We start from the raw sequence: 12,550 nt of genomic DNA, 5'->3' as shown, positions 1-12,550 counted from the left end.
GCAATTCGCAATTCTCTTGACAATACAAGTCAAGAGGTAGATGGACTGCCCGGTTCATTTTGAAGTTAGGTCTGTTGTTGAATCGAAAGCTTGGCGCGATTGACTATTTTCTTACCCAGCTTGTAAGCAATCGCAAAAGTTTTCAGACTTATCTCCACGATCCCGTGACTGTGTATTCTGGAATGGCTTTGTGGACGATACCAATCATACCTTTTTTGTTGTGGGAAGTGGGATGGGATTCATTAGCAGCACAAAGGAGGTCTCTCTAGACAACCTTGTCAAAGAGAAGCAGTGGAGCGTCTACAAATGGAGCTATATTGCACATTACATTCGGGTTCATTTTGTTACGAAGAAGATAGAGTTCGATCGGCTGTGGGGCTGGATGACATGTGGTTCCTTGAACTAACAATTCCTTTCTTGCTTTCTCCTCCTGTTGATGAAAGGAATTTCCTGACTTTAAACAGCAGGGTTGGCCGAAGTAATATGTCAAAAGGTTCCAGGCTAGTTCTGTGACAACGGCAAGGTATTTAGTTGGAAATTTGACTCCGCACCATTGCGGCAGCCCAATATTCTGCGCTTACAAAATATACAACTACCATACTACAAGATAAACGACATCCTTGGAGGTCCTTCTAGGATTGATTCCACTTCATTTTCACGTACAGATGCAGGCAAAGAAGCCAACCTTTAGATTACTTGGGGGTAGCTTACAGTTCAAACCAACAACTAACTACCTGTGCTTTTTAAAAGCAGCGCTGCTTACGACCCCGTTTCCGGCAGTTGAGGTAATAATAAACCAGGAAGCTGTAGATCAGCCGGGGTAAATGGAACCAGCTCATTTCATAGTCTAGTGAATTCAACTGCCTGTTGTTGGAGATAGAGAAATAAGCACTGCGGTCTGCTTGGAATTCTGGAATTGGAGCAAGCAGAATTGGCGATAATTAGATGTCAACAGCTGAAACTTTTTGGTGAACAGATTTCGAGGCTGAGGGCAGAACTCTCAATTGGGAAGCATGAACTGTTGAGTATTATCTTATTTCGCTGGCCCATCGGGTGCGGTTTGCTCATGTTACAGTGCTCGCAATGTCTGATCTTAGGAATCTTGCCTGGGATCTGGAGTCGAACATGCCATATCAAGGATGGCGCCAATAAAAAAAGGAAATTCTTCTATGAGGAAGCTGCGCTCGAACTTTTGAGGCAGTGGGCGAACTAGCCAAGAAGGGAGCAACAACGCCGTTACAAGAGCCAGAACCCTTCTGCGGAAGGAGGAAGGGGAACGGCTGAGGGAACTATACTGGGGGGTCTACCAGGAATGGAGCAGTCCAGGGTGCTTATTGGGGATACGTACCCAAGCGCACAAAGGACTGCTTAATCTTCAACAAGAAGAACCTTCGAATCATAGTGGGAATTCTCACTGGTCACTACCGGCTAAACTATCACCTAGGAAAGCTAGGGATATCTACAGACACTGCCTGCAGGTTCCGTGCGGGGTGTGTTGAAACCTCTAGACATGTTCTCGAACAGTGTCCGGCACTTGTGGAAAGTAGGTCCCAGTAGGCACCTGGGAGAGCACTTAATATCAGATGTAAAGTTGAAAGATTTGGAAGTACGGAATATACTAAAATTCCTAACGGGTATAGGCTTGCTTGAGATACTATAGTTAATTGTTATACTATAACTTTTAAGGACGCGGTACGACTTTCTCTTAACAGATATAATAATAATAATTCAGTTTTCAACTTGGCTGAACTATTTTCTTTCTACATTAAAATGAAAATTTCAATTTTATAGTACCAAGCGGGTTCCTCCAAGAAATGTCCTTAGACATCATAACTATTCCCAGGCAGGTCACATAGAGAAAATCTGTGCGCGGCCCGAGGTGAACTTTAAGCGGGGCCATCAAATTTCCCTTTTTTCATTCTTCTTCATTCCGTCCCAGGGCATACTCCCTTCCCACCCCTTTACATCAGGTCTGATCCTAGGTAATAATGAAAAGCTTTAAATTGGTAGGGCTGGACTGTGATCACTTGTGAGAAGCTCGCACCACACCTATTATGATGTAGATTAACTGGTAATGAATAATATTTCTGTAACTTGTCCTGACATTAAATTCTAGTTTAACCTGTCCCCCAACTGAAAAACATTTCAAAGCGAAGATAACGTAAATCGAATTCTCGATGGGTGTGATTATGGAGATGAGGACGGGGTTCTGACGTAGTATTGCTATGATATCAATCAGTTGGCGTTTCTATATTTTTTTGGGGTGAATCACCGACGAAAACATTCGTCACGATGTGGACACTGAATGACTTAAAGACGCATTCAGAGTATCCTATAATATATCCGGCGTCATCTTTATTTTTGGATATTGAACATAGTGCATAACTAGCTCTATGTTAATAAAACTATCAACTAGTGTCAATTTTCACACATGAAACTCTGCAAAATTCGTGAAGATTTTAACCCCACATTGGGCGTCAAATAACGAAACCATATATCCTTGAATCTATGGATTATTGGAGTCTTTTGGCATCTTATATCACCCTCCTTGCTTAGTGTAGTGACGATAATAACAATGAAATCAAAGAAAATTAGGTGGAATTCACACCGAACCCTTTATTCCTCAAAATGTCGGCGACTCATAAATTAAGGTATCGGCCCTCAGCGAATGACTTGTATTAGGTGAAGAACTTTAGACCAAAAAATGACTGAGACCAACTCTTGGAGGTAGAAGTGCAGCGCATTCAAGTAGCGTGGAAAGTCCGTTTAAAAACCGACAGCAACTTTTCCCAGGAACACCCACCATAAACTTCTGACTATTTCTAATGAGAATGGTAAACACCTTAGTTGTTTTCCGCCTATAATAGTTACATCCATTAGTTATTTTGGCATTCCCTTCTGCGACGAAGAGCACAGCAAATTTACCTAACGTATTAGCATGAATATCTTTGCATATGCCCTGTTAAACAAACAACAGATAAACGCGAAAACCACTAAAAATTTCCGGCCCCATTGACTTTATTTGATTTGAATAATATCTTTTACGGTGTTGAGGAGGCGGGACACTATTTGCACACCGATTATATGACAAATTGTATTAAAGAACACACAAAAGCCTGCACTTGATCCAACACAAATGTTTCCTCCAAATCAATCACCAAAAACACTTTCCACTAACAATCAATTATAATAAAACTGCTGCGAGCACAATTATTATGATACATGTATCCATTGCTTTGCCACCGTTTAAAGTAATCATCCCAATCAAAACACGGCAAACTACCCATTTAAAGTGCACTGAAAGTTTCAAGTAACACGGCACACATACTCGCGGTTTGCTAGTTCACCTCACATACCAGTTGACCACATGAGTCGCGATACCGCTCCCAAATCAATTGACAGAATACCGGTCCCCGACCCGGTGAAACCAATATCGGCTTATCAAATCACTCTAATTACAACACCGCAACTAAGATAGCCAATATGCATCGTTAATCCGCTAAAATCACAGCTATCGATACGTTATCGATGGGGTCCTTAATTTATGTTAACGAGATAATCCCGCGACGAAATGGTCGATATCAGTCCGTAGAGTCAATTAAAATGCTACCGGAGCGACTCATTGAAATACCAGAAATTCAATTGGGAAAAAAAATTGGCGATAGATAATATTCGCGAATTGTAAGCAGAACTGGTGAGGTGTGTACACTGCAAACTACAGGGTTGGGGTTGTCTAGGCCGCGATTGCTTCAGAGTTTAGACTGTTCCTCGTACTCTTCCAGACTAAACCTAGCGAACTTTCTGTCCAACATACTTGATGAACCTCGAACCCCCAACGGTCAGTAATACTTGGTTAGAGTGTCCAGTTTTCCAGTGAACCCAAAATTGAGACCTCAAGTTGCCAGTGCAATATAGTATTCTGGGCATATCCCACAAATCCAACGCCCGTTTTTCGACTATTAATGTATCTCATACCTCAAGGCGCTTCATATTTTCTGGCCCCGACAATTACACTAGTAAGCTACCCGCAAATAGAAAGCTGTACATTGAAGATGCGTGAGGTTCTGGAATTGGAAAGTTAAGTGTAGTAAACTTTTTCAGATCGTAGATATTTGCAGCAACTTCTACTAACTCACCGCAATGTAAGCTTTTGGCGCTATTATCAACGAAATCCTGGCGATAGCCGCGAGTTTTCACCTTCCCTGACAATTGTCTAGTCATGACGCGTACGTTATTAAAGTTTGGTGTAAAACAAACCCCTATTAAAATCGGTTTACTGTCTATCTGTCTTCGAAAGACACTGGCCTGTACACGTCAAGGTGGGTTTTTTTTCCACTAAAACCACCCCCAACTCCCCGTCACCCCGTAGAACAACCTTTAGGTATTGAATCACGGGGCGGAATAAGCTTAATTTGGCTAGGTTTCCTTCAGTCTAGCTCTTCTTCTTCTTTTTCTTCAGCCTTTGTCTCGTTCACAAGCGGGCTCGGCTCGTCGTGATCGGTTTCACCATTTGGCTCTATCGAATGCCTGATCTGGGTGCAATCTTGAGGCTTTTAAATCCCCACCTAGCGTATCAAGCCACCGTTGTTTCGGCCTACCTTTTGGTCGTTCACCATCGACTTCGATGTTCAGACCAATCTTGGCAAGTGAATTCTCGTTAGCACGAATTGTGTGACCATACCATCGAAGACGCCCCCATAACGATCGTAGATATCCTCATTTCGGATGTGATCAAAACGTGTGACGCCACTAGTCTAACGTAGCATCTTTGTCTCCATTACCACAAGACGCCGTTCATTGTCTTTTATGGTCGGCCAACACTCAGAACCATAGAGAGCGACTGGACGGACGACTTTGTGGTAAATTTTAGATTTTAGACGTTCGTTGATACGTCGATCACAAAGATCACCAGTTGTGGAACGCCACTTCATCCAGGTTGCGTTAATGCGTGAAACAATTTCATAACGAAGTTCTCCATTGGCTGATAGCGTTGACCCGAGGTATTTAAATCGCTCAGTTCTGGGCAGATCACAGCTGAAGTGATTGTGTCTGTTTCATGGGGATCGGTCGTCAGAAATTCAGTTTTGTTTAGATTCAAGCTGAGACCGAGTTTAATGAGGCGATCATTTCATTTTTGGACAAGTTCCTCGAGATCATCACAATCTACATAAAGCAGTGTGTAGGGCGCTGGACGTTGAATATCCCGTGTGACGGTGTCCATAATAAGAACAAAGAGAAGTGGTGAAAGGGGGCTTCCTTGATGAACACCAACAGAGACACGGAACGGTTTTGGTACATCCGCCATTCTTCAGTCTACCTACAGCAATCCTAACCGCGCCTTCCTCACCTCTGCCGCTTTTTGGAGTTTACTTGGGATCATTGCGATTGTTGAGTTGATCGCAACGCAATCCTTCTGGCATGCTACCATACTCCGGAAAATTTTTTTTCGGTGATAAGATTTCAATTAAAGTTTCCGCCAAGTTCTCCCTTTCCTCTGCGAAACTCGGGTATTGGAGGAATGCGTGTACTGGGACGCCTATCTTGGACAATTAGGTGAGGTCTCTAATTTAAATCTATATCCACCATAACCGGTGAGAAACTGGGTGAGATTATATGATAATTAGTCTCCCCATATTTGCTTTACACTCTCGACTCCCTGAAGTCAGGGACCAAACTATGGGTCCAAAGACCCTTTTTGGGTGGTCCCATCGCTGTTACCATCTAATTATAGATTTCTCCCTTTCGGCTCTTTTCGCTTCCGATGAAGGAGCGATGGACTTGATGTTCTATATGTTCGTCATCTCATCTGCCAAGATTTTTTGAAGCGACCGCCGGCTCGTCGAACGCTTTCAGTTTCGACATGGAGACCCTTTTGGGCCAGCTCGGAAGTCGAGCTTGAACGCCTCGCTCCAGAACTCTAAAGGGGCCCTCGTATGGTAGTTGCAGCGTCCGAGGAGTATCCACCCCAATGAGGACCCGTGAACACGTCTTGAGGTCCTTGGGGGCGTTGACCTCCGTTGTTGCATATCAGGACGGTGTAGTCGGTCGCAGCTTCGAAACCGCGCCTCCGAGCAGACACAGCATGCCACAGTCGCTTAATCCTGTTCTGATGTCCAGTACAGGGTCGGCGGCGAGATACAGATTCTCCCCGTACAATATCTCCACGGGGCTAGCCGTGAACTCCTCTCGGCGGGCTATGCGGAGGCCGAGGAGGACGAAATACAAGGACCGCACGTCTGCAGCAAACGTTCTAGCATAGCATTAGACTATGGATGGTATGCAGTAGTCCCATGCCGTTTGAAGTCAAGGAGTTTGCGTAGCTCTGCGAAAAGAGTAGGCAGGAATTGCATTCCCTGGTCCGTGATGATTACGTCTGGTACATCAAAGTGCGGGACCCACTCTCGACAGAGAGCCTCAGCACATAATTGCGCCGTAATGTCCGTCAGAGGTATTGCCTCAGGCCACCGCGTAAACCTCTCGATGATTGTGAGGCAGTTTATGCCAGTCTCGCAAAGGACCGATGATGTCGAGATGGATAATATGGAAGCTCTTGGTCGACCGCCTATATCCTTTCGGACGTGGTTGTTGACCTTGCACTTCTGGCACGCGATGCACTGTCTGGTCCAAGATTTTACGTCCTTGTTCATGGACGGCCAGAAGTATTTCCCAGTGCTGAATCGGTTCGGTGTCCTAATGCCTGAGGGCGCAAGATCGTGTATTGCGTGAAGTATTTCCTTGCGAAAATCGGTCGAAATGACTGGCCTGGATCCCATACCTAAGGTCTCGCAGAGTAAGTAAGAGTTTGAGCCGAAAATAAAAAACTCCTTGAATTTGTATTTGGAATTTGCCCTTAGGATCTGGAGTTTTGCGTCGTTTTTTTGTTCCCCAGCGATTACCGTATGATTATGACCGCGGAAGGGACTGCGACCTCCGAGATTCGAGACAAAGCGTGTGCAACAATATTGGCTGATTTAACTCAAGTGCCGAAGTTGTCAAGGGGACTCTCGGGCTTTTGTCTAAGCGCGAAAATAAGGGGCTTGTGGTCCGTGAACACGGTGAACGGCCTGCACTCCAGGGGAATCGGGAGTATTTTATAGCGAGGTACGCGTTGAATAGCTCACGATCGTAGGCGCTGCAGTTACATTGAGCTGGGTTGAGTTGCTTAGAAAAGAGGCTTAACGGTTGCCAGGTTTGATTCACCCGTTGGTGAACAGCGGCGCCTAGCGCCGTATCTGATCCATCGACGAACACAGCTAGGGGTGCATCTGACTAAGGAAATGCCAGGAGTGTTACATTAACATGCTGTTGCTTGACTGTCTCAAACGCATGGTCAGCCTCAGCTGACTACGCAACCTCGCGGGAGTCTTTGGTTTTGGGCGCAGAGAAGTAAGCGTTAAGGGTCGCTTAGTGATGAGCGGCCTTGGGCATGAAACGACGATAGAACTTTAACATCCCAAGAACCTTTGCAGATCCTTCACCGTGGTTGGCAGGAGAAAGCTCTTAATTGCCTCAGTTTTGTCCAGGTGAGGTTGGATACTGCCAGGGGTTATTAAGTGGCTGAGAAATTTTACCTGCTTCTGTAGGAATCTACATTTTTCAATATTTAGGTCAAGTTCGGCCTCAACGACACGTTGAAAAATTCACCCGAGATAGTACAAGTGCTCAGATTCGGACGACCAAGCGACCAAAACATCATCCACATAAACGAAACAAAAGGTCAAGTTTCGCAAGACGGAGTGTATGAACCCTTGGAAAGTCTGTCCAACGTTGTACAAGCCTAGACTCACCCTGATGAACATGAAGACTCCGAAATGATGATACGCCTTGGCTAGATCCAACGTCGTAAAAATACGCCAGTCCCTAAGTGACTTAGAGAGCAAATGAAGTTGACAGAACCAATAGCTATTGGAAGGTCTGCAGATATCCTGTTTCATCAAATCGTTAAACTCTCTCTTCGCATCAGCTAGCTTCTGGGGTGACAGTGGATGTGATGTCATGCTGCTCATCGTGCTTAACCGGCTGGGATAAACTCCTTTCAGTAGTAATGTTGCGATACTGTCTGAGGAGTGCGCGAATGCAGTGGTCGGGAACGTCCTCGAAAATAATAGAGAGAGAGAGTCTCGTGTTTGTAGGTGTAAATTTTCCCTGAGGTCTGTCCACTAGAACCCCATAGCGACACAGGAAGGCTGCGCCTAAAATGAGGGTGCTAATGTCCGCCAGAACGAATCACCACGTTCGGCGTAGTCACATGCCTTAGACGCTTTTTCCGTGGGCCTGCCAGCTTTAGTAGGTTGGTCCAGCCGTATTTCTATGAAAGTTTACTCATCTGGTGCTTTTGTAGACTAGCCTGAAGTCCCTCTCGGCTTTGGGTATGTTATTCGCCTACTGTATGACCGTCTCCTAATTCGAAGATAACTGCCTGATGATCGCTGTGGGTGTAGTCCTCGCTATCGTGCCGCGTCATACAACGTGTCAGTGCAGGGCTTCTTTTCTAAAGGTACCTACATTACCTTCGTTGTCCAGAAAAATATTTAACTGTGCAAAAGCGTCTAGCAAACTTCAGTCCTTTACCCTTCTCTAGGTGCTCCATTATTTCTTAGAAGGCATGTTCTCCACAAGCTCATAGCGGTGCTTGGTACGTTTGGTCTTTGACTCAAATGCTACCACCGTGGTTTCGATTTGGTTCACTAATTGTGGCCACATCGATGATCGGTTGATTTGTATCAACCTCATCTGCGCCTTGTGTTAAGGGCTCTCCTGAATTCGGAGCATCTGCTGCTGCCTGCAATGTACCGATGGTCCACCCCTCCTTCTCTTTGCACAGTGGGCAATTCGAACCTGCTCTACAGTCTTTGCTAATGTGGCCCTCTGCTCTACATCTCCGGCATAGCTTCGACCTGTCATCGGTCATGCCTTCGCGATATGACCGAAGCCAAGGCATCTAAAACACTGATACAGCGACACCTACTCTCTTAGGCGACACATAACCCAGCCTATTTTAACTCTCCCTGCTGCCCATAGTTTTAGTGCTGCCTCCACTGGCAGACTGATGATGGCGGCTTTTGTTCCACCGTAGGCTTTTCGTAGCGTTTTTAGCACTGACTCTTCAAGTCCAATGAGGTCGAACTCTTTTTCCAAAGCCCGACGATTCGTGCTTCCTCCTTCGTGGTGACCTCATCTATATCCTTGCAAACTTCAGAGAACTCGGGCCTGCTAGCCCTGATTTCGGGTCCCTGTCCCAAGGACTTTCGAATTTGGCTCAAGAATTTATCCGCCGTTATATCCTTCCCTCTATTCTTCTCCTCCCTGTTTGCTTTGATTTCTGGGTATCCTTCCCATACCACATCTCCAGATGCGTGCATGTGCATGCCCATGACACATCCGCTGAGCGTTCGCTTATCCGCGCCAAGGCACGCCCCTGATGGGAGATTTGGCAACTCCACATAAGGGTAACTCCACACAAGAGAAAGAGAGAGAGTCCTGCCATCTACTGACCCTACTGACACAAAAGCTAAGGTTTCTGGATATGCCAATAATTACATATGTCAATCAAATGGAAGTTTTCTGAAAGCCGAAATGTTTTCGTGAATCGGTTGTGAATTATTTGCATTTTTAATTCAAATTCTCTGTCAAACAATTCAAAATTAGGATTCTCTGCTAGAATCAAAGTTATTGGCTATGAACCTTGCAGAGAAACGTAATTTTCAGGAACTGTTTTTTCTACGAAATTTTGATTCCTTGAATCCTGTTTGAGGATAGAAGGGTAAGAGTTGTCTCGTAAATACTCTCTCATGAGGACAACCTAGGCAAACGCGATTATTCCAGATTGAAGGACTCACTAGCATACATGGACCCTATAGAGAATGCTGTTGGTGCCCTTGGGAAATGGCAAATAATGGTTAGCCTCCTCATATTCCTGTCCAGGTTTCCAGTTGCTTTCCTTCACATGGCTATAATTTTCATCGCACCACCGGTGTCCTACGACTGCGTTACGCCGCGGAATTTGTCTGCATGTGCACCAGAATGTAAGGAAGTCCAGTTTGATCATTCCATTTTCGAAGAAACAATTACTACCGAGTGGAAGCTTATATGCAATAAGGAGCACTTGGCGAATTTATCTCAGACTATAAGTATGTTGGGAATTTTGCTGGGAAACCTTTTAATTTCCATGTGGGCTGATAGGTATGCAGTCACATGTTGCACTACTGAAGCAAGTCAGTGCCGTATGCAAAGTGAACTATGTAATATCGAAACCCTTATAGGATTGGACGAAGGTTTCCTCTTGTTTTGTGCGTCGTGGCTCAATTAGTCACGGGAGTAGCTGCCTCCTTTGTTCCCTGGTTCTGGTTGTTCTGCTTACTCAAGTTTCTCTGCGCGTTTACGACAGGAGGAATCATGACGACCAGGTAATCCTACAAAACATACATTTCCATCCCTGATTGGCTTGTGCGCATCTACTAACCCCTTTTGGATTTTACAGCTTTGTTTTGCTGATGGAAATAATTGGCATCAATCGGCGCGCTATAATGTCAGTCCTCTTCCAGCTTCCTTTCAATGTCGGTCACCTAATCCTGCCTGCCTATGGATACTTTCTGCGTCAGTGGAGGTGGTTCCAATTTGCCATTTCCTTTACTTCGATAATAATGCTTCCTTATTGGTGTCTATTGCCTGAATCGCCAAGATGGCTATTACTTCGTGGCAGAATTGCAGAAGCTGCGGAAATACTGAAAAAGGGGGCCCAAATGAATGGTCTTCCTGATGAGAATATTGAAGCTGACTTAATCAAAGAATCGAAAAAGAAGAAGTCAAGTAATGCAAAGCCGGTTGCAAAGGGAACCATTATAGATTTATTTCGAACACCGCCGTTAGCCCTGGAGACGGTCATTGTTTGTTTCGTATGGTTTTCATTTGGTCTTTACTTCTATGGATGCGCCCAATATATGGGTCACATATCTGGGAACATTTTCGGCAATGTTGCCTTCGGAGCTGCATGCACTATACCTGCCACTTTGATTTCGATACCTGCGCTGCAGTACTGTGGGAGAAAGCTCTATCTTATCATCTCCAATTCCATAAGTGGCATCGCCATGCTCATCATTGCGTGCATTTCGCCCGACAACGAGGTACCTGTCATTGTTCTTTCTTCAATCGGGATGTTAGGAATGGCTGCTACTCTGTGTAACGTCTACCTCTATACCGGTGAACTCTATCCTACAGTTGTAAGGAACATAGCAGTTGGTATTGCTGCGATGACCGCCAGGATAGGTTCCATGATTGCGCCGTTTGTGGTGGGGCTCAAGAAAACCGAACACTATCTTCCGCCTATTATATTCGCTGCGGCAACTTTGATCGGGGCAGTTATGGTCATATGGCTTCCAGAAACACGTAACAGACCTTTGGGAGAGACTATTGATGACAGTAAACAACTTTTGGCTAGCACTGATAAGGTATGCTTGCCAACGGGGTTCACGAGTCGGTCTCTTTTTGGAGACTCTCTCATTTGGGGAGCTTTTAACCTGCGTCTTAAGTTCAATGACTAAATTAACATTTCAATATTTTTCTTCTCAGTTTAAGTTTTCGAACGTATCTTCGAATCTTAATAAAGTGTAAAATGGAAAAATCTTTCGTCGAACTGGCTTCAGTAGAAAGAGGATCGAATTATGTCCTTGCCCACCATAGGAACGAAATGGCGCACATATAGTTATAAGCGCATTAGAATAATCTTCAGGTGTTATATAAAACTTATCCCGATGGTACTTATCTTTGAACTAGATTCTATTTCGCTCCGTAGGATAGAAGAAGATGATGCTGAATGTTATCTATGTGAAGTCGTGATGGAACAAATGAAGATACCAATAAGCAGAAAGGGCTTAGAAAGTTGTGTATCATGTTAAGATTCAAGCTAATATTTAAGTTAAAGCCATGTTTTCAGCAGCGAATTATGAAACAACAATAAATATTTTATAGAATCCTCGGTTTTTTTGATAAAATCAAATAAGTTCTGGTGTATCGCCAGAAAGGACTAGAAAGGATCTTCATCATCATAATCAACGGCAAAATAATCGGAACTTGACCTAAGCCTGCCTTAGGTGCACCAATTTGATATCCCCAAAAGCTCTATGGCGTCGTGGCCTACTCCATCGCTCCACATGAGATAGGGGTCTGCCACGTTTTATTTTTCTAACATATAGATCAAATAACCCGTCCACCGCAACCTATTGAGCCAGGTTTTATCAACAATCAGACGAGCGTGGTATCCAGATAGACTTCATCATTGAATAGGCACAGAATTGCCCATCCTCATGTAGGGGGCCAAAAATTCTTTGGTGGACTCTGCTCTCGAACGCGGCTAAGATTTCGCATTTTTAAGGTTTTATGTAAAACAAACCCTTATTAAAATCGATTCGATGTCCGTCTGTCCATCTGTCAATTTGTCATTTTATTTTTTTTAAGGAGGTAGAAAACTTCAATAAACTCTGGTCTGGGCGTAGCCTCCTTCGGAACCGGAAGGTTAAGTATATCATTGTACATGATTTTCCACAGTAGTGAG

At 44.5% G+C, this 12,550-nt stretch overlaps 1 protein-coding gene across 2 annotated transcripts; it reads left to right on the top strand.

Annotated features, from left to right (window-relative positions):
- The first annotated feature begins 9,555 nt into the window (after positions 1-9,555).
- On the top strand, positions 9,556-11,971 carry LOC119658800 (solute carrier family 22 member 5-like). 2 transcript variants are annotated; one of them, XM_038066520.1, is made up of 6 exons: positions 9,556-9,763; positions 9,826-10,130; positions 10,183-10,406; positions 10,481-11,447; positions 11,569-11,728; positions 11,792-11,971. In XM_038066520.1, exons 3-5 carry the CDS (start codon positions 10,396-10,398, stop codon positions 11,608-11,610), a joined length of 1,020 nt encoding a protein of 339 aa, XP_037922448.1. In that variant the 5' UTR covers positions 9,556-9,763; positions 9,826-10,130; positions 10,183-10,395; the 3' UTR covers positions 11,611-11,728; positions 11,792-11,971. The 2 variants fall into 2 exon arrangements, with proteins under 2 accessions (XP_037922448.1, XP_037922447.1); XM_038066519.1 differs by having other exon boundaries at positions 9,826-10,182; positions 10,263-10,406.
- Positions 11,972-12,550: the final 579 nt, after the last annotated feature.

The sequence above is a fragment of the Hermetia illucens genome, chromosome 6, assembly GCF_905115235.1.
Source record: "Hermetia illucens chromosome 6, iHerIll2.2.curated.20191125, whole genome shotgun sequence".
Lineage (NCBI taxonomy): Eukaryota > Metazoa > Arthropoda > Insecta > Diptera > Stratiomyidae > Hermetia > Hermetia illucens.
This window is presented reverse-complemented; position numbering and strand designations above follow the sequence as displayed.